The sequence below is a fragment of the Pseudochaenichthys georgianus genome, chromosome 13 (genome assembly GCF_902827115.2).
Source record: "Pseudochaenichthys georgianus chromosome 13, fPseGeo1.2, whole genome shotgun sequence".
In the NCBI taxonomy this organism is placed as follows: Eukaryota; Metazoa; Chordata; class Actinopteri; order Perciformes; family Channichthyidae; genus Pseudochaenichthys; species Pseudochaenichthys georgianus.
Window position 1 is genome coordinate 22,889,120 of NC_047515.1, and position 21,459 is coordinate 22,910,578.

General features: G+C 41.5%; 1 protein-coding gene across 5 annotated transcripts in view; it reads right to left on the reverse strand.

The window, feature by feature from the left end:
* LOC117457626 (neprilysin-like) overlaps positions 1-20,907 on the reverse strand; it is a 37,052-nt gene extending 16,145 nt beyond the window's left edge. The window contains exons 1-4 of one of the 5 annotated variants that reach the window (XM_034097802.2): positions 20,478-20,907; positions 17,244-17,420; positions 16,094-16,129; positions 13,334-13,495 (exon numbers count right to left, since the gene is read on the reverse strand). In XM_034097802.2, coding sequence (XP_033953693.1) covers positions 13,334-13,495; positions 16,094-16,129; positions 17,244-17,420; positions 20,478-20,520 — 418 coding nt within the window. In that variant the 5' untranslated portion in view covers positions 20,521-20,907. Of the gene's footprint in view, positions 1-13,333; positions 13,496-16,093; positions 16,130-17,243; positions 17,421-18,229; positions 18,385-20,477 lie in introns of those variants that run through there. The other 4 variants (XM_034097805.2, XM_034097804.2, XM_034097803.2 and 1 more) reach the window with 4 other exon arrangements.
* Positions 20,908-21,459: the final 552 nt, after the last annotated feature.

The window sequence follows — 21,459 nt, forward strand, 5'->3', positions numbered from 1 at the left end:
AACAACTTTGGTGCCGCCCGAAAGTCCTTCTCCATGTCTTCTCCGAACTTCTCCCACACCCGCTGCTTTGCCTCGGCCACGGATGAGGCTGCTGCCCTTCGGGCCTGTCGGTACCTTGCAACTGCCTTCGACAATCGGCCTGACCCTCCTTTCGAGTACCTTGGAGTAAACTTTCCCGGGGAGGCTGAGTAGTGTGATGCCTCTGTAATTGGCACACACCCTCTGATCCCCCTTTTTGAAAAGGGGGACCACCACCCCGGTCTGCCACTCCTTCGGACAAAACATTAAAGTACAGTTGAACATATTTCTATTTTAAGTTTGTATAATGTACAGTACCTGAAAAGCAAATTAAATATGTTATGATGTATGTAATTAGAGAACTAATCAATATTTGAAAAGAATATTGTTATGAGCGTAAATACAGAGGAACAGTGCATTCCTATGTTAGGTTTCCTTAAGAAAACAGACATTATACAGTTTACATTTGTGTGCATATGACAATACAACAGTTGAATCTAACGCTTTAATGCAATGGAACGTTTTATTAATTAATTTCCTAGACCAGGGACGCATATCAATGACTAGTACACCAGTGTAGGATCATAACATTTCCCTTGTACTGTGCATGGCCAATCTTTGCTTCAAATGACTGACAAATGATTAAACAAAAGCAATGTATTGCAGCAGTGCAATTAATCTTTACGTTTGAGTGGTTAAGATTATTTGGGTCATTTGTTGTAGAGGTCAACATTGTCATATAGATCACAATTGAAAAATGCAATGCATAATTTAATCTCTGCTTGCTATAAATTGAATTTGAATCATTGCAGTCTTAAAGCAAGCCTAGTGACTTGAAATAAGGGAAATCATACACTAAAATATGAAAATAAGTTAAGAAGCAACTAAGCTGAAGATGTAGCAGTAAAAGTTCATTTAAAAAGAGAAGTGTACACCATTGCTTGTTTTATTGTCTGCATTCATTGCCTCTTCAACACCTGTTGTTGGCATATGGACGCCAGTTAGCTCAGCCTGAGGCTACATAGTGTTTCTAGGTAGACAGCTAATCAAAATGAGTGATAAGTGTTCGAATTTATTGTAAACTTGCTCCAGTGAGGGGAAGGAGAATGGCACAACCAATATACTTCTTCTGTGCTGCCTCAAGGCCGACACAGTTGCATATTTTAGCTTTAGTGTAACCATTCCTTCAGGATGCGCTGCTGTTTTTTCAGCAGACAGCAGCCTACTCAACTGGTATCTTAAACTTTTGTTCAACTTACTTCAAAGATTTGATGACTTTTCTTTGGGTACCAAATCATTAAACAACATTCTGCAGTTCCTTCTAGTTTGTGGGGGCTCACGGGAAGCATGGGAATATTTTTAAAGACAATTTTAGAAAAGGATTGCCATGTCAGGGATTAGGAGCTCAATTCCTGACTGAGTCGCTTCAACAAGCGTTAGTTCTAGCTATTATTATTTATGATTTAAAGCACACAGTTGTTTAAGTACGGAGGGAAATAGAAGCATCTTGGTGTGATCCCTTGTAATCCTTAACACCTGCTCATAACTCCATGACACAGCGCTGCTTGGTTACATACATTATAGGTCCGTTTTAGCTTAAGGATCAGTATAGGTACATTAAAGGTTCAACATTTTTCTCCATGTGAAAATAAACTGTATGCAGCTGTTCATTTTGAAAAGTATTTGCAATATTGTGCAGAGTATGTTGGATTTATGATGTGTCTATTTGGTTTATGGGGGGCAACATCATGAACAAGGGACCTTGTATATCTCTTAAATCTAAGTGCATGTGATTAACTTCCTTTAAATGCAAAATGTATGTAAATTGTAGACTTTGTGATTGCTATGGATGTTGTTTAAGGTAATTTAGAGGCTAAATGGGCTGCTGAAATGTTATTAAAGCAGACAGTAGCCTTTATTAATTTGAAATACAAATATGCAACTGAAATATATTTTCATTTACATCATATTATTGCATTTGATTGTGTGTGCAAGGTGTGTCCCGAGTTCATTATTATTGTTCTGACATCATCATTTTGGACCCATCTGCTGCATTCGACACGGTGAACCATCAGATCCTCCTTTGCACTCTCCAAGAACTTGGAGTGTCAGGCTCTGCACTTTCCCTCCTCACCTCATACCTCAAAGACCGCACCTACAGGGCAACTTGTTGAGGGTCCGAGTCTGACCCTTGTCAATTAACTACAGGGGTCCCTCAGGGCTCTGTCCTTAGTCCCCTCCTCTCTGTACACAAACTCGCTCAGATCAGTCCTTAGCCCGCATGGTTTTTCATACCACTGCTACGCTGACGACACCCAATTAATTCTGTTTTTTTTTTTCCCGTTCAGAAACCAAGGTCGTCACATGCATCTCTGCTTGTCTAGCGGACATCTCTCGGTGGATGTCTGCTCACCACCTCAAGCTCAACAAGACTGAACTGCTTTTTCTTCCTGGAAAAGATTGTCCCACTCTTGACCTAACAATCAACATCGGCACCTCTGTTGTTTCCCCGACTCAGACTGCAAGGAATCTGGGTGTGACCCTAGATAACAAACTGTCCTTCACTGCAAACATTGCCGCTACAACCCGCTGCAGCAGCATAATAATAAATTATGAGTTTTAGGAAATATACTCATTGGATTGATGGATAAACTATCACACAACTCATGGCTTCAGCCTGTCACTTATAAGGCAATCTCTTGTAAATGTTGCATAGGGATCAAACACCATCATACTGCACATCCTAATGCAATGCAAAGATCAATAAAGGAAAGAGGATGGATCTTGAAAATACAAAGTCAATTGCCCATCTCCCCTGAGTCCATCCCTCATGTCACTGTGAGTGAGTAAGGATCAAAAGATAAGGATGATTGTCTTTCTTTGTAATGTTCAGGACTTACTGACAGGGCCAATCATAAAGAAAGTTAAATAAAGAATATTTTAAACAAGGTTTATCCCTTTCTTTAATTTCATTGAATGTCACGGTAGGTCATCTAGTCTTAAAAACCTGCTCTGTTATTGCATGATTTATGGAAAGTCCAGTCTCATTTAACTCAGCACATTTAATTCACACTAATCTATTATCATTATTTTTATTTGGTCAATGATCTGAGACAATTATTTTCCGTATTTCTGCTTGTTTAACTCTTTACAAGGCTGCCTTTCAGCCTCTTTCTACCCTTTCATTTGTCTAATCCTCCTGTTTTCTCATTATCGTGTGTGCACTATTTATGTGCTCATTTAATCTTAATGAATCCTGAGATAGACCCTTCATGGGGTGCTTCCTTCAAAAGGGCACAGATTATGTGTTTATGATTGGATTACTGACTACCTGGTGCTAATGTTGAACCACAGCAAAGGTTTACCCTCTCTCGGTCAAACACACACTCTCACCCATATTTATGCACGTTTGGATTTATTTGAGAATGGATTTTCTGCCACCTGATGTTTGTTTGAAATTTCAGCCGAACCACTCAGCATGATACAGTATTCGAATGTTGTTTCTTCTCTTTGCATTACCATTTTATCCTTGACTGACTGTCGTTCCAACTGGCATTCCCATTGCAGTGTTTTGAGGGAGAAGTCTGCTTGCAGTTTATCATTATGAAAAATGTATTCAGGCCATTATTACCATACTCACAGAAGCTGTGAACGAAGTTGAAAATAAAATGAGCTGACACTTTATGAGAGTGAGTCTCAATCAGCACCAAAAAACGTGTTTGTTCTGTGTGTGCTATTTTAAGATAATACTTATTTTACAGTCATTGCTTTACATTTTCGCAGCAGCAATTGTAAGGAAAAACACATAAAGACACAAAAGAACATAGATTAAGTTTAAGAAGTCATTCAAACCAGTACAACAACACAGAAGTGCTTTAGTGAAGTTCTTGGAAATGCAAAGGTTTGTTGAAGTACTTGGATTAAAGGTTTATGGAATTATAGGTTGTGTTTGCAACGCAAGGTTTTTTGGTATTCTAGAAATGATCTAGATTTAACAGCTCCGGGAGTATAGTAAGTTAAAATCTAGCTATTTTATCAAAAGCATGACCCATCTATATTAAAATGTAGGAAAGAAGGTAGTTACACTTTCCAAGGTTCATTTAGATACAAAAATCTGTCATTGCATGTACTGTATTCATCTAACTTTGAAACTATGGTGTGAATATTTAAATGGATCAAATCATTAAAGTGGTTGCTTAAAACAGTTATCCAGTTCTAGCAAAAGTAGTGTTTATGCGCCATCATATTGATACCTTTGATTTTGGTGAAATCCTGATTTCTCCCCTCAGTAACATGTTGTTAGTAAAAGTAATGCCCCTTGGCTTGTCTTACTTCATAAATAAAGTTATGTCACATACCCAGCACAGAGTTGGCTGAGAAACAGCTCACAGTGCAGAGGTTTTACCTTAGTGGAGGTCTAAACTCTTTCCTGTTATTCATATCCTCGCTGGCTAAAACATATTCAATTCAGGATTTTTGTCACAATATTTTAGTTGGCCAAGAATAACTGCATTAGTATTCATATTGCTTTACTTGGCCACTGACATCTGGTCTGCTATCTTTATGTGATACATTTATGAGAAGTACAAAATTAATGGTGTTGTGCAATGGTCCTGACTGGAATTTTAAAATCACAAAGGTCATATGAACGCACCGTTTATCTCACACGTCTTATTGCAGTCCATATTGTTTGACATAACTTATGTCTCGGTTATTGTTATCACATGAAAAACAGAGACATCCAGTCTCTGGCTGTTAGCAGCATGCTTTGATACTTGATGTCAAATTTCATAACAAACATAAGCTGGTTTCTGTGTTGTAGGCTTCAAGTCATATCTTCTCTGAACGATGTAGACCTGGAGTCATGCAAGTACACTTTGTGTGATACAGAAATGTAGCAGTGCACTCACGTACATGCTCCAGCCCAGATGGATGCACGCATCATAGAGCTTAGCTTGGAGATGACTACCACATACTGTTTCATATTTCCTGACCAATCCTCAAAGCTTTTCTCAATATAGCATCATCCTCTGGCTACAAAGTTCTACTCTATGTTACCCAAATCCCTGTAGCTCATGTGTATCTCATCTGACTTGTCTTCTATCACCCTACTACAGTAATGCCATTCATTGTAATTCCACCAGAACTATTCTGCCATTTTTGTTAGTTTGGATGAAAATGATTTATGTCACCCTCTTCTGTCTGTTGTCCCTTTCCCCTTCCTGACACAAGCTTATTTGTAATTAAAACACTCACGGTCAATTAGGCATATTATTGCACAGTATGCCTCACCTGACTAGGGGGAGGTGAAAAAACAAACTCAGACAGGCATGCTCACACACACACTGAGCTGTGGCCACAATCACAGTGCAGATCCTCATTATGAATCATTTATGGCCTTTTATAGCAGCAGCCAACAATCCAAGGTATTAACAAGCAGCCACACATCTACATAGCTGTTCACACACATACACACTCGCAGAGCCTGTTTTATTGCTGTCATGCAGCCTAGAGCGCCGCTGCAGTGTCCAGGTGTTTTCGTGCCCCTGCAGCTGTTGACAGGAAAAAGGATTCGTCCATCAGCAGTGGTGTCCAAGCAGGACACAGCAGCCGGTCCCGGGATCAGAGGTCGCATGTTTGATGAGTAGAGGTCACACAACTCTGCTAAGGCCTATGACTGCCGAGGCATAAGTCACTAAGTAAAATATAAATTCTGACAGCTAGGAGGTTTTCATTTCCACTGCAAGTGTTCAAGAAAACAGGATGCACACATTCTTTGGGAATATCTAGTATGATCTTAAATACACAGTGCTCTCTTTGTATTTATTTCAAACACACAGACCCATACAGGCAGAGTAAACCTGAAAATATGTGTAGAAAGTAAAGACATTCCATCTCCGACTGGTAAGCCAGATACCATGAAGGAACGAGCACAGCACTGACGGTTAGTGGGGATTTAAGCTGTTGAATGATTAAGACCAGTTCTTGGCTGCTCCATTGCTTTCTACTGTAAATGTAGCATTTAGAGCAGTTCAAGTCAGCGATTCTGAAACCTCAACCTTTGCCAGCCCCTCATCATTAGTTGCAAAAGCGTATTTTTCCTCCATGTCTGCTTTCAGACAGGCAGCAAATATCAGTGGGAACTCCGCTGAATATGTTCAGAGGCAGTCAAAATGTAACAAAGTGTGAAATGACGCCACACACACTTACGGCCCGTCCACACTACAGCTTAAAAAAAAGCTTGGAGCTGGGCTTGTCTGAAGCTCGACCAACAATCACATGAATCTCCCGCCCCTGACACACAAGCAGCGGTTTGATTGGCGAGAGCTTGTACTGGCATATGATTTGATTGGCTGACGCTTCCACCGAAAGCTTCAGAAGCTTCAAAAGTTGAACATTGCTCAACTTTTGCAGCCTGAAACGCCAGGAAAGCTCCACTCTGCTTCCCACAATGCAGTTCGGTGAAAAGTGAGGTCACCCCATTCAAAGTGAATGGGCAGAAGCGTTGGAAACCGTTTTTGAAGCTGTCGAAGCTGTAGTGTGGACGGGCCGTTACACAAATACATATTATGTACGTACACTCGCATACAGTAACAAAATGTCAAAAATGAGCCCTTGTTGAGCAATGTTTGTTTTCCTTTTGCCCCCCTGTGTGTGATGTTTATGGATGTTAAGGCATGGAGGAGAGTGGAAGGTTGTTAGCAATGTAAAAACTAACATGCATCATTTTTCCTAAATGCTTTTCCTATAAATCTATGATAATATGCCCTGCTTGTTAGATATTCAATTATACATCTCTAAAAACAAATCTCATGTTCAGGTAAATAATTTTAAAGGAATAAGAACCAGTATTTTGTATCACACACTGTTATAGTTATTTTAAAAACACTTTTATAATATTGATACATTAAATAAAGATGCACATTCGCCACTACAAACACCCTTGAGGTAAAGGATATAGAAATGACTACATTACAAGCAATCTTTACACTCTAATACATGTTATATTGAGCTGTACAAATATATATATCACAGGAAAGACAGAGTGCTCAACCCTGGTGCAAATGATCTGAGTCCACAAGACAAGCTGCACTTTAAACTCTAGTTGTTCCGTCTCACTAAGGATCAGTCTCTCGCCTCTTGGAATCATTTATTTTCTTCTGCAGCCAATCTGTACTGTCGTTGTTATAGTGAAATTATCTGGCATATAAATAGAAGATGTATGGTAGATGAAGAGGGTTGTTTGTCCATGGATAGTATGTGCCCCTTGAACATTTAGCAACCTCTGTTCAGGACACAAATGGCCTTCTCAAAGACAACTTGCGGTGACGTATAGACCCTAACACACAAATCCACAAGCGCTCACACACATACAGTGGTGTAGTGGGGATGCTATTTTAATTAGGTCATCCCAAACAATGCCACACAAGTGCGCATGATGATGCGCGCAGTGCACTCACAAAACGGGCAGACAGGTCCACAGAAACTACCGGTATGCTTAGTCCTACGGTTACTGTACTGCAAAAAGCAGACGGCGCTGCGCTCAACACAGACTCAAAACCATGGACACACAAGTTACATAAACAATGTATAGGTCTAAATTGCATCTCTCCGATCATACCTTTACCTCTGGGAAAGGTGAGCTTGAGCTAGCCAGGGGAACGTTGCTAGCGCAGCTAACGTTAGTTCTAGCATTATCCACGTCTTTAGGCGGCTCTTGTGATGATGTAGTACTAGTCTAGTAGCAGCTTCACTTGTAGCTTCGGTGCTGCTAGCCTCTTTCTTCTTGTGAATTATATATTTTTAGAAAACAAGTCAAGTAAAAAAATGTTGCCTGCCATTATAGAGATTTTTCGTTAGCGTTCTTGAGGGAAAGAGCTGCCGCAAAATCGGCGGGCTGTGAGCGAGCTGACACCCCCAGCTCGCCGCGGGGTCACGAGCGTGAATCATATTTTTTCAAGGAAATCGTTACTGTGAAATGTTTTTGTCATTATTACAACAAATACACACTTGCAACTGATAATACTGGCAATGATTTTATACGTATTGGACTATTAAAAAAAAGATCATTCTCTAAATAAGTGGGGGTACGGTGTACCCCCGCGTGCAACGCCCACTATTGCACACATACGTGGTGCAACTTGACCCTCTCTGCATCAACTATACCACAAGGACACTCTAATCCTTGCTAAAAGCTGGCAAAACACCTGAGACACGCATACTTGCAATTAAGATTTCTCACTGCCAATTGTGTTGACGTCTTCAGAAAACCATCTGATGCAATGTCCCAATACACACACACACTTATGATGCCAGCTCATGTTGACAAACTCTCCCCTCACAAAGTGTGACTGAAGTCAAACTCCCATGGCATCTGTGATATCTATAGAGCTGCAGTCCCTAAAGTACAGTCCTCTTTAGCTCGCATTCTGAAGTCCTCCTCCTGCTGCCTTGATATTATTCCAACAGGATTTTTCAAAGATGTTTTGCCTTGCATGGCCTCAGATCTACTTCATATAGTAAACAAATCTATTCACTCAGGTATTTTTCCACAGGCCCTGAAAACTGCAGTCATTAAACCGCTCTTAAAAAAGAAAAATCTAGATGCTTCAGTAATGAACAATTACAGGCCCATATCAAACGTCCCATTTCTAGGTAAAATCATTGAAAAAGTTGTTTTTCAACAGTTGAGTAATTTCTTGCATTTAAATAACTGTTTTGATGTGTTCCAGTCAGGCTTTCGTCCAAACCACAGCACTGAGACTGCTCTTGTAAAGGTCTTTAATGACATCCACTTAAACACAGACAGTGGCAGAACTTCAGTGTTAGTATTATTAGATCTCAGTGCTGCGTTTGACACTGTTGACCACAGCATATTACTAGACCGACTGGAAAACTGGGTGGGACTTTCGGAAACGGTTCTAAATTGGTTTGAATCCTACTTAAAGGACAGAAACAACTTTGTTTCTATAGGTAAATACTAGGGGTGTAACGGTTCACAAACATTTCGGTTCGGTACGTACCTCGGTTTTTAGGTCACGGTTCGGTACGTTTTCGGTACAGCAGAAAAAATTATCACAAAACATAACATATTTTTTTTTAATTATTATTAAACTGTGAATAATGTATTTACTCAAATAAATACAAAATATAATAAAATAAACATTAAGGTGCAGCTTTTCGATGAACTGAAATAATCTGTATTTTAACTTTACTGTACGAGTACTCCTTCAGACTAAAGAAGGAGGCCTTCAGGGATTTGTTATCCCGGGGGACTCCCGAGGCAGTTGCAAGGTACCGACAGGCCCGAAGGGCAGCAGCCTCATCCGTGGCCGAGGCAAAGCAGCGGGTGTGGGAGAAGTTCGGAGAAGGACTTTCGGGCGGCACCAAAGTTGTTCTGGAAAACTGTCCGACACCTCAGGAGGGGGAAGCAGGGAACCATCCAAGCTGTGTACAGTAAGGATGGGACGTTGTTGACCTCAACTGATGGCGTGTTGGGGCGTTGGAAGGAACACTTTGAGGAACTCCTGAACCCGACAACTCCGCCCTCTATGTTAGAGGCAGAGCTGGAGTATGACGGGGGATCAACGCCAATCTCCCGGGGGGAGGTCACTGAGGTCGTCAAACAACTCCAGTGGCAAAGCCCCGGGGGTGGATGAGATCCGCCCGGAAATGCTGAAGGCTCTGGGTGTTGAGGGACTGTCATGGTTGACACGTCTCATCAACGTTGCGTGGAAGTCGGAAACGGTACCGAAGGAGTGGCAGACCGGGGTGGTGGTCCCCCTTTTCAAAAAGGGGGATCAGAGGGTGTGTGCCAATTACAGAGGCATCACACTACTCAGCCTCCCCGGGAAAGTTTACTCCAAGGTACTCGAAAGGAGGGTCAGGCCGATTGTCGAACCTCAGATTGAGGAGGAACAATGCGGATTCCGTCCTGGTCGTGGAACGACGGATCAGGTTTTTACTCTCGCAAGGATCCTGGAGGGGGCCTGGGAGTACGCTTATCCGGTCTACATGTGTTTTGTAGACTTGGAGAAGGCGTATGACCGGGTTCCCAGGGAATTACTGTGGGAGGTGCTGCGGGAGTATGGGGTGAGGGGGTCTCTACTCAGGGCCATCCAATCTCTGTACACCCAAAGCGAGAGCTGTGTCCGGGTCCTCGGCAGTAAGTCGGACCCATTTCCGGTGAGGGTTGGCCTCCGCCAGGGCTGCGCTTTGTCACCAATCCTGTTTGTAATATACATGGATCGGATTTCGAGGCGTAGTCGTGGGGGGGGGGGGGGGGGGGGGGGGGGGGTCTGCAGTTCGGTGGACTAAGGATTGCACCACTGCTTTTTGCAGATGATGTGGTTCTGATGGCTTCATCGGTCTGCGACCTTCAGCACTCACTGGATCGGTTCGCAACCGAGTGTGAAGCGGCTGGGATGAGGATCAGCACCTCCAAATCTGAGGCCATGGTTCTCAGCAGGAAACCGATGGACTGTCCACTCCAAGTAGGGAATGAGTCCTTACCCCAAGTGAAGGAGTTCAAGTATCTCGGGGTCTTGTTCTCGAGTGAGGGATCAATGGAGCGTGAGATGGGCCAGAGAATCGGAGCGGTATTGCAGTCGCTTTACCGCACCGTTGTGACGAAAAGGGAGCTGAGCCGGAAGGCAAAGCTCTCTGTCTACCGGGCCATTTTCGTTCCTACCCTCACCTATGGTCATGAAGGATGGGTCATGACCGAAAGAACGAGATCACGGATACAAGCGGCCGAGATGGGTTTCCTCCGCCGGGTGGCTGGTGTCTCCCTTAGAGATAAGGTGAGAAGTTCGGTCATCAGGGAGGGACTCGGAGTTGAGCCGCTCCTCCTTCGCGTCGAAAGAAGCCAGTTCAGGTGGTTCGGGCACCTAGTTAGGATGCCACCTGGGCGCCTCCCTAGGGAGGTGTTACAGGCACGTCCAGCTGGGAAGAGACCAAGGGGTAGACCTAGGACCAGGTGGAGGGATTATATCTCTTCGCTGGCCTGGGAGCGCCTTGGGATCCCCCAGTCAGAGCTGGTTGATGTCGCCAGGGAAAAGAAAGTTTGGGGCTCTCTGCTGGAACTGCTACCCCCGCGACCCGACCACGGATAAGCGGGAGAAGATGGATGGATGGATGGATGGATGTACGAGTACTCACAAAACATAAACTATTAGTTTTGGGTTTTTAATTATTATTAAACTATGAATATTCACTCAAATAAATATAAAATATAATAAAATAAACATTAAGGTGCAGCTTTTCGATTAACTGAAATAATCTGTATTTGAACTGTACTGTACTAGTACCTAAGCAGCCAGTTTGACATTATGACTTGCTTGTCATTGTATTTTCATGTTTTTTTAAAGAAAAATGTACTTGTCCACATTGCTTGCCGAAAGGGCAGATCTGCTGGCACTAGCAATGTCTCCTGCTGTGGAGAACACACCCTCTCGCTAGGGACAGAGGTAGTAGCAGATACAGCCAGGTAGCGCTTTGCTAACATGGCAACATAAGGATATTTGCCGTTTGTAATAGCTTTGGCTCGGTCTGAAGTTTTTGCGAGTGGTGGAGGCTTAAATGCTAGTGGGAGTTGGGTTTGCACTTCAGTCTTTTTTCTTTTGATACCGGTGATATTCACGTTCGGGTGATGCCTTTTCAAATGAGTGTGCAAGTTTGATGTATTGCCAGCCGCGTAACCGATTTTAGTTGAACAATGCCGACAAACAGCTTTGGTTTGGTCCACCTGTCTTTGTCCGTCATCCTTGTACGTAACTGCGAAACCAAAATGTTCCCAAACCGGAGACTTCAATGATGCTGGAGGATTTTCGAGCTCAACTTTATCTGCGTTCGCCATTTCGACAGTTCCTCAAATTACTGACTACATGTGAACGCATCCCTCTGACCAGCTCGTCCAATGAAATGACTTGCTCGCTCTATGACGCGTTGATCACAATGGGTGCAAATTACTCTGAATGCTCCGACGCAGCACCTGAGATTACTTCCAAGAAGTTGTTCACGTTCTCAATTTTTTACGTTTAACGTTATATGCGTTCGGTACACACGTGTACCGAACCGAAGGGCCCGGACCGAATAATTTCGGTACGGGTATGTGTACTGTTACACCCCTATTAAATACACATCTGAGTTGACAAATATGACATGTGGGGTACCTCAAGGCTCCATCTTGGGGCCTCTTCTCTTTAACGTCTACATGCTACCACTGGCTCAGATAATGAAAAACAACAAAATAAGTTACCATAGCTATGCAGATGACACACAAATGTACATAACAATTTCACCAGGAGACTATGCTCCAATTCAAACACTGAGTAAGTGCATTGAACAAATCAATGCCTGGATGTGTCAGAACTTTCTCCAATTAAACAAAGATAAAACTGAGGTAATGGTTTTTGGAGCCAAGGCAGAACGTATAAAAGTTAGCGCTGAGCTTCAGCCTGCAATGTTCAAAACAACAGATAAAGCCAGAAATCTAGGTGTAGTCATGGACTCTGACCTGAGTTTCAACAGTCACATTAATACAGTTACTAAATCAGCCTACTATCACCTAAATAACATATTTGGATTAAAAGACTAATGTAACAGCAGGATTTGGAAAAACTTGTCCATGCTTTTATCTTCAGTAGACTGGACTACTGCAATGGTGTCTTCACAGGTGTCTCTAAAAAATCCATTTCTGACCTCCTGCTAAATTATGAACCATCCAGATCTCTCAGGTCTTCAGGGACTGGTCAGCTTTCTGTCCCCAGAGTCAGAACTAAACATGGTAAAGCAGCATTCAGTTATTATGCTCCAAATATCTGGAACAAACTCCCAGAAACCTGCAGGTCCGCTGCAACTCTTACTACTTTTAAATCCAGGCTGAAGACTTTTCTTTTTGTCGCTGCTTTTAATTGAACTATTCATATCTTAGACTGCACTTTAACTTTTATCCATGTATTTTTTCTTTTTATGTTTATTTTATTAGCTTTTCTTTTTAATGACTGATTTTAAATGCCATTTTCTTAATGTCTTTCGTTTTTTGTAAAGCACTTTGAATTGCCTTGTGTTGAAAAGTGCTATATAAATAAACTTTCCTTGCATTCTCAAACAACTGAATCAAGCTGTTCTTAGTCCTCTTATGAAGCAAGTGGATTGAAAATGACTTACCCTTCTAGTTTGCTTAACACGTCTTAATCATGGAGTAAAGAAAGTACCATTACTCTACTGAAAACAGTCACACTAGGTGTCCATATGTTTGTCTCACTGAATGTTGGTCTTTGTTTGTTTGTGTGGGTGTGTGTAGGTGTCTGACCTTTGAGAATGACCTCCAGTTCGTCTCGTAGGATGTCAAAGGTACTGTATCTAGAGCTGGTCTCAGGGATGATGTTCTTTTTCAGCCAGCCTCCACAGGCATACTCATAGAAGTTGTCACAAGGGTTCACGTTAGCATCCATGTTCTCAATTAGGCGAGACGCTGCATTGACAGAGTGAAAAAATATGAGGAACTGGAGAAAATACGTTCTGACAGAAACTATATCATACTCAGTGGCGCACATAACTTTCTGAGTGAGCTACTCAAATGAGTATGCTACCAGGAGACAATGTTTGGTACTCAGGGCTGCCCGCGCAAAGTTCTGTGTTCGGCACCTATTACGGACTCTGTTTTATATCTGCTCAGTCATCTGTCTGAGTGTTTTCAGCGGTGCGTGTGACATGTAAATGAGCTGTGCGGTAGCCCTGACATAATTGGCTGCTCATTTCCTGGTCCGCCTCCTGAAGACTATGATTGGAGCATGACGGGCCTGACGCGCTCCAATCGCAGCGCACAGCCGGCGCGCACCTGCTGGAGATGACTTCAAAGCCTGTGACTGTCTGATCATCACTCTGAAGGCTCTGTGATGTGGGACAGACGCCTCTAGCCTCTTGTGTACTTTATTTGTTTGGTTGACGTTTAGTGCTTTTGTGTCCTGTGTTAAAGTTGTACTGTTTAGCAGCGTGTTGAACTAGTGTTTCTGTGTTTAGTTACTGTGGTACGATTGTGTAAATAGGATCCAGGGACGTTTAGCGGTTAGCGCCCGTCGATTAGCAGCAGCTGTGTTTTTGTGCAGCCTTTTCAGTTACTTGTACCACGTTTAACGTGAGGTTTTACCCTTTTTGGGTAGGCCTACTACTTATTACGCTGTATAATATGTAAAACTCTCTTTTGGAGTTCTCTTTTTGTTGATTGTTAAACAATCCGTATTTGGCACTTTGTTTGTGCCAGGCTGTATGCCTTTATTATTTTGTCACCACTATTTAATTATAACAAACCCTTGAAACTATTACCAATTCCAACTGGTGTGTGTTGTTCCTCTCTACCCCTAGAGAGGGGCGTAACAGCCCCTCTGTTTCGCGAACGTCGACGGGGGGGGGTGTGGCTGGGGGTATGGTATCAACGTTGATGGGAGGGGTGGGCGCTAGTGAAGCACCCTCGTGGAACTCGCGCCAGAAGTTGTGGCACAATTCCGTTGTACACACCGACGTTAACAGCAGCCCCGTCTGTGCGTACGGCGACCGGCTATGTCGTCCAGTGATCAAAGCGCCTTCTGGAAATGCTTCACAAGTCCGCCGGTACGCAAATGCGCTTGGTGAGACAAGTGACGCATTTCAGATGTTTGCCGCGCATGCGTACCTGCGTACCAGTTATGTGCACCCCTGATTACACTGCAGGTTATGTGTACAGTGTGAATTAAACTAACACAAAGTCCTTGGTAGTATGACATTATGCACTAGAATGATCTTCTTATCAATTATATTGGAAACTATAGCTGTAGGAAGAAGGCCAGATGCATTTATTGATTGATAAATATGATCTACTTTATTCTTAAGAGTTAAATGAGAAGATCAATAGGTCTACCACTCACACACAAGCCATTTGCTTGTTACCTTAGCTTAGCATAAACAACGCAGTAAGAAGAAGCAGCCAACAGGCTCTGAAGTGTAGCAAAAATATAATGTATTCAAATGTAGTGTAAAGTTTGTGTGATTACAGTCAATCAATCAATCAATGTTTATTTATATAGCCCAATATCACAAATGTTACATTTATCTCAGTGGACTTCACAGTTTGTACAGAATATCAGTATGACAATACGACACCCTCTGTCCTTAGACCCTCAGGAAAGCATGCTGGAATATTTTTTGTCAGCTTTATAGCTGTGGATTTTGTTCGCTACAGGAACAGCTATGCGATAGCCGATTATACCTGTTTGCATTCTTCGTGCTAAGCTAAGCTAACCTTCTGCTGGATGAAATCTTTCAGTGAATGGACGGATATGAGAGTTAAATTCATGTTCGCGTCTCAAAATTAGCATGAATTTATCAAGCAGCACGTCATATTATGGACCACCTCAATTTTAAGAAGCTTGACAAAATGTGTATTATTCGAGAAGCAAGGAATAACATAATGCACCTAAAAGCCCCTTAAAAAATGTTAACTGTGAATACACATTTGCAAAAATAAAACGGTATAATGGCACACATGGGATACTTTGGCACCAGTTCTGAATTTGTGTCAACTTTTTTCAGCTGCAATTAGATAACATGAGGCTGCTGAGAGATTTCTTGTGAAGTCTGTCAAATCTGACTGAATGGGGAGTTTAGTTCCCCAAAAACGCATTGTTAGAAATGGCCATCTGTTGTTGGAAACTAGAGAAAGAGTTATACTTTTTTTTTTTTACTATACAATTTTTTTTTTCTCATATCAACAACTTTTACTAAATTGAGAAAATAAAGTGTTCAAATTTGGACATTTTGGACCCACGTTGAACACAAACATACTAATGCATTTGATTAAGTAGTTCAGATTCTCCACTTATCTTGTATAGTTGTTCAGAGATAATCCAAAACCAATAAACCATTGGAACATGTTTCTGTCGATAAGAACTGTTTCTGATTGTTTGATCACTTTTTTGAATACCTTCTGCATCACTCACTAAATGTTCAACATTTGATTTCCCCTCAGAGAAAAATGAAGGCCCTCAGAATGAGACCAAAGAGACCAAAGAAAACACACAAAACACACAGTGCTTACCTGACTGCGTGCAGTCAGCTGTGGTGCAGATTTCTTCTACAGAGATATGAAAAAGAAACAATTATTATGTGGCATTTTTGAAGTCACCAGTAAATACATTATATTATAACACTTTGCTTTACCTTTTAATGTATTAGGTTTTATACAAACCATATATCCCTAAACAACTTAGAAGTGTTGCTTACATTCTGTCAGGAAAATGTAAATGCTAAACTGTTAATCATATTCAGGCTGACATATACTGACACACACCTGTGAGCTGTCATGTCTTTATATATTAACACTGCTTGATTTGCTATAAGCAATGACAATCATGTGAACACATTTTCACACACAGGTACATACATAGATAGAGTCATTAAACTCTCGAATTCTCCTGACAGAGAAGTGTAAACCTTTATCAAACACAAGATTGCTGAAGATAATAATAGTAAAACACACACGTCACATGTCACAGTGATCCGTAGTCCTTGGACTTCTTAGTGAATAACAAATCCTAATGTTATGGAAGAGTGACTTTGGGTCAGTAGTAGTTAAATACATTTGATATCCAAGTCAATATATTAATGATTAAAAAACATGGGGTACTCATATTGTAGGCTTGATCTGAATGAAGCAGGTTTGATAATAAATAAATATAGTTGTGTGGGGTTTTCTGTTTGATTTCCGTTTGTCCATTATAAATGATCGGTTACACCATTCTTAATCAACACAAAAGTCTGAACTGTAAAATATAACAATGCTTTGAAGGTGCATATTGTTGTGTAAAAAGTCATTAGACCACAAAGGAAACTCTAAAAAGGACATTAGCACGCTGCATTCATCTTTCTGGCACAGTGGTTGTACTTTTGCACTTTGATTTAAAAGCACACAACTCGAGCATTTTCTATTCACCTGCACAAAGTACTGCTCTTAAATCATGCTCCTTCACGCTTAACATTCAACTCCAGCTGGAAGTGACAGTTAGTGCATGTGCACAGCTTCTAAAGTCCTGAAAAATGCACTCAATATTGAGGTGAAAAAAACTAGTAAAACAAAGAATGTCCTATATGTTGAACATCTTATCAACCTGAGTCTGTTATCCCCACTTACGTTTTCATATAAGTATATTTCACTCTCACTCTTTACTCTGTCCTTATTCAGCACTCACCAGTCTTCTGTGTTGCAAAAAGGATAATGAGGGCGACGATGACGATGAAGAGCAAGGAGACAATAGTAATGAGGCCGACCTCAAGGGAGGTCCAGCGAGGCTTCTTAGCCAGCTTGGGGGGGTTTGTCTCTGTCATTCTCAGGTCTCCTCCTTCAGCTGCCGGCTGTATCAACTCACCTGAGGAGAGGGGGAGTAAAACAAAGCAAAATAAATGAGTCAACAAATGTAATGCCATTCATCAATGAAACATGGCAAACATTTGCTGGTGCAGCTTCCTTAATTAGAGAATGTGCTGCTTCTGTCAGGTCATCATTGTAAATAAGAATTTGTTCTTAATTGATTTTCCTGGATAAATAAAGGTTCTACTACTACTACTACTTCTCTGTGTTTGTCCTTTGTAAACTGAGTAGTTTCCTGTTGGTATTTTTGTAGATACAGTAGGACAAAACAATGTAATCTTGGGCTTTGTGAAATGTTTTTACAATTTTGCCATTTTATTTAATGATTAATGAACTGGTAGAAATATAAAGGGATATATTTATTGATAATGAAAATAAGCATTAGTTGCAGCCGGAAAACATGTATTTTCAATTGTATCAGCATCATTTCAAAATCCAATTCCCAAAATCAATTCATCATTGAAGCCATCAAGCAAACATTCCAAACATTTGCTGTTTGCAAATTCTCAAGATTGAAGATGTTATTACTTTGGCAACTTACTACTTTCAATCAAAATATAAAGATATGTCAACAGTGTTAATGCAAACAGAATGTCTTCAGAATTATTAAGCGCAAGCTAAAGAAAAACAATACAATGATTGAGAGAAAGATAAAATACTCCTGAGAGTCATAAGAAAACTTAAGAGAAAAAAAGACAAACCATAATATTGTATTTTTAACCAGTCTCGAAGACAAAGGTGAGAACAATGGAAGTTCTTATATCGAGTGGCAGTTTGCTCGATAAAAAAAAAGAAGAAGAAACACACCTCTGAAGAGTAGAAACCAAGAGAGACCTTTCCTCTACTCACTGTTGTTTTCCTCTCTGGGGCCAAGTGAGAACTTCACAAAGCTTGTGTAACGACCAGTTAAGTCTATCTCTGAAGGCAATTCATCCTTAATCCCTCACCGAAGGCGCACACGCATGGACACGCACTCACACACACACATCCACAGCCATGCTCTCACACACACTTTTACAAGCTGGTATCATGAGGCATCTGTGCAGATGGGTGGGTCTCTCTTTGGGCGTGCTGAGATGAGAACAACACACAAATAAAGGACAAAGTCTCTTAGCTACCTTTGAGCAAAAAGAAAGTCACAGACACACCGACTATATGAATATAATAACAACAGTTCTGCTGAACCTCCAAATCCCCTATCATTCTGTTTCATGACCAAACAATAGCCCAAAGTAAAGAACACTCCCCTAGTTACAGTCATTATCCGGGCTGGTAATGCTGTATTACACCAACCACAGCTCCCAACAGGCTGCTTTCCCAACTCCACACTAACCCGACAGCATGCAGGACTTCACTCTGGGTCAAAAGATTTACTTTAGGACATGGTGGCCGTGCATGTAATAGATATTTTTCTTTTGGAAGTGTTTCGGTTTGAAGCATGCGATTCAACAACAGGGATAAGGACAACTGACAATATGGGCAGAAAATGAGTGATTGAAGGCTGAAAACAGTAGAGGAGACAGTAGAAGGACACTAGTTAAAGTGTTAATCAGAACTTCCTGTCAACCTGCCTCTGACTGGCTGAGGGAGGGGGCAGGAACTTTGTGTCAACTTTTTGTTCTTCTTTTCTTTGTTGTCCGAGCAAACACATCACAGTGACAGCCGTCCCACAGCTCTAAAAAACCATGCATGCGTGTCAGCATTGGAGAAGTTGCATATTCATTTGCTCTAATCCTGACAGGTGGCATGCCAAGAAATGAAAATGCCTGTCAAATGTCTTGGAAATAGGGACATAAAGCCGGAGTGAAGGAATGTACAAAAATGAGCAAGAGAAAGGGAGGGGGCGTAAAAACAGAGAGGGACACTGAGAGGTCCTAAATCATGTTTGAGTGAGCCGCGGCACGTTAGGTATGAATCTTAAGGAGCACGTACCTGCACTTATGTATCACTCACCCATAATGATAATTGCTGTGTGTCTTTATATGCCTTGGTAGGATATAGGAATTGCACCTGTTTGAAGTCAGGTCGTTCTCATTCCCTCTCAAAATTGCTTCTGGATGGATAAAGGAGTGTCTTAGTGTAGTATGTGCATGGCAATGATGCCTTTAAGGATGTTTGCTCTGTTAGGGAGAAACACCTACTGTATGTGTGTGAGTTATTTTTAAGGTGAGCTGCCACTTCTGCTGCTGGAGTTACTGCTCTTGTTGCAGGAAGCATGCCACTGACTTTACTTGCATTATGGCTCTGTTTTTTTCCTGAATGGTTTGAAAGCTCTTTATCGTGTCTGTCAAGATTGATCTGAAACATAAACAGTCCCTAGTGAGACCTTGCTAACCTCTTCAAAATGAAACCCATCATTCACTGACACACCCTGTGTGTCTGCACACACACAAGTAAACCAAGACTTGCACCAAGTCTTTTTTTAACAACCTACATTTGTGAAAGCTATGAACATGTCATGTACCTAATTTGAGGTTGAATAAGTACAGGAATGTAGCCTACTTTAATTTACAATAACACCTTCTCTGTTTCGGCACAGGGTTGCACACAGGAAGCCAAAAGGTGCTTTGATTTTGCCGAAATGAAGTTCCAACTAGTTTTTCTGATACCAGTTTAATCTATTAACCATTACCCAATTGGAACAAAACTTTTTGAGGCATAGTAAGGAATATAGCACCACACTTAAAACACCATTAGTACACTTACAGCCCATATGCAATGAACCAAAACCACAAAGTCAGTTTAGGATTTTCAGGAGTTTAAGACATTAATTAAAGTGTGTTTTCTGATAGGACCTCGTGCAACTGAAACACATATTCAGCGCACACAGTGAGCAGGACCAAGTTAAATGCATGCCAGGTCCTCATCTCCTGTTGCACGTCGGGAATTCTGAGGGGGGTGGCATGATCAACTGGTGCATGCTGCCCCGTGTCACCCAGCCGGCACACGGGCACACGCAAATAGAATGCAATCACGCGCACACATGCACGCAGAGGGAGACGCACACAGATGGCACAGCGTTATAATACGCGCTCTGGATGCGTGAGCGACTTACCAGATGTGTCGGGAAATTTTCGGTCGATGATATATATTGGCATCACATCCGTTGATCCATTAAATCCACAAAGGGTGCGCGAATAGCTGATCTGTTACACACTATACCTATTTGCTTCACCCTGGATTTCAACAAGGCGCAAACCGATCCTGCTTGTCTCTTCTTCTTCTTCTTCCTTTGGCTTTCTATTCTATGAGTGCACATTCACACAAAAACACACGCGCTCACGCAAAGACTCTTCACTATACAACTACCTACTATACTGTACCTCATCTACCCAGAGAGGATCGCTGTATTCAAATGACCCATCAGATTCTTGCGCGGGCGCAATTGGTCAAGTGTGTGATCCACAGGGGGGAGATCCCATATTTATACAGCCTGTGACATACAGTATAGTGAGGCAGTGAAGCAGCTCTATGAAGTTCCTCCGAGTCGTTGCCTCCTCCGTCAGGGCGGACCCTTTCAGAGGCACTTGCTGTCAATGGCACCTAAATTGCTCCAGCGCAGGTTCAGGTGAATACAGTAAGTAAGAGAAGTGATGTGTTGTAGGGTTTATTTTTATTGCATTTTTATTGCATTTTATTGCATTTACTAATAAATAAATAAATAATTTGTCAGCAAGTGATAATAGCAACAACAAAAAAACAGGTTCTAGTGAATGTATAGCTTCACTTATTCAGAATGGCTAATGGTTAGTTTCAGACAGAGTCAATACATAGTTTATTTGTATTTTGTCTTCTGATAAACAAGACATTCACACATCTTCAATTCACCATTGTTTTAAACTGCAGTCAGACCACTTCAATGTTTGCTAAATGTTGTCAAATACCACAGTGGTTGAACCAATAATGTTCTTGGGGCTTCCATGCTAAATGTAAGAGGTTCTCTCCAGCTCCTTTGACTGTACACTAAAAACCTGGTAGCTCTGCGATCTTCATTACCACAAGTGGTTCGTGAACAAAGTATACATTGTTGTGTTTTA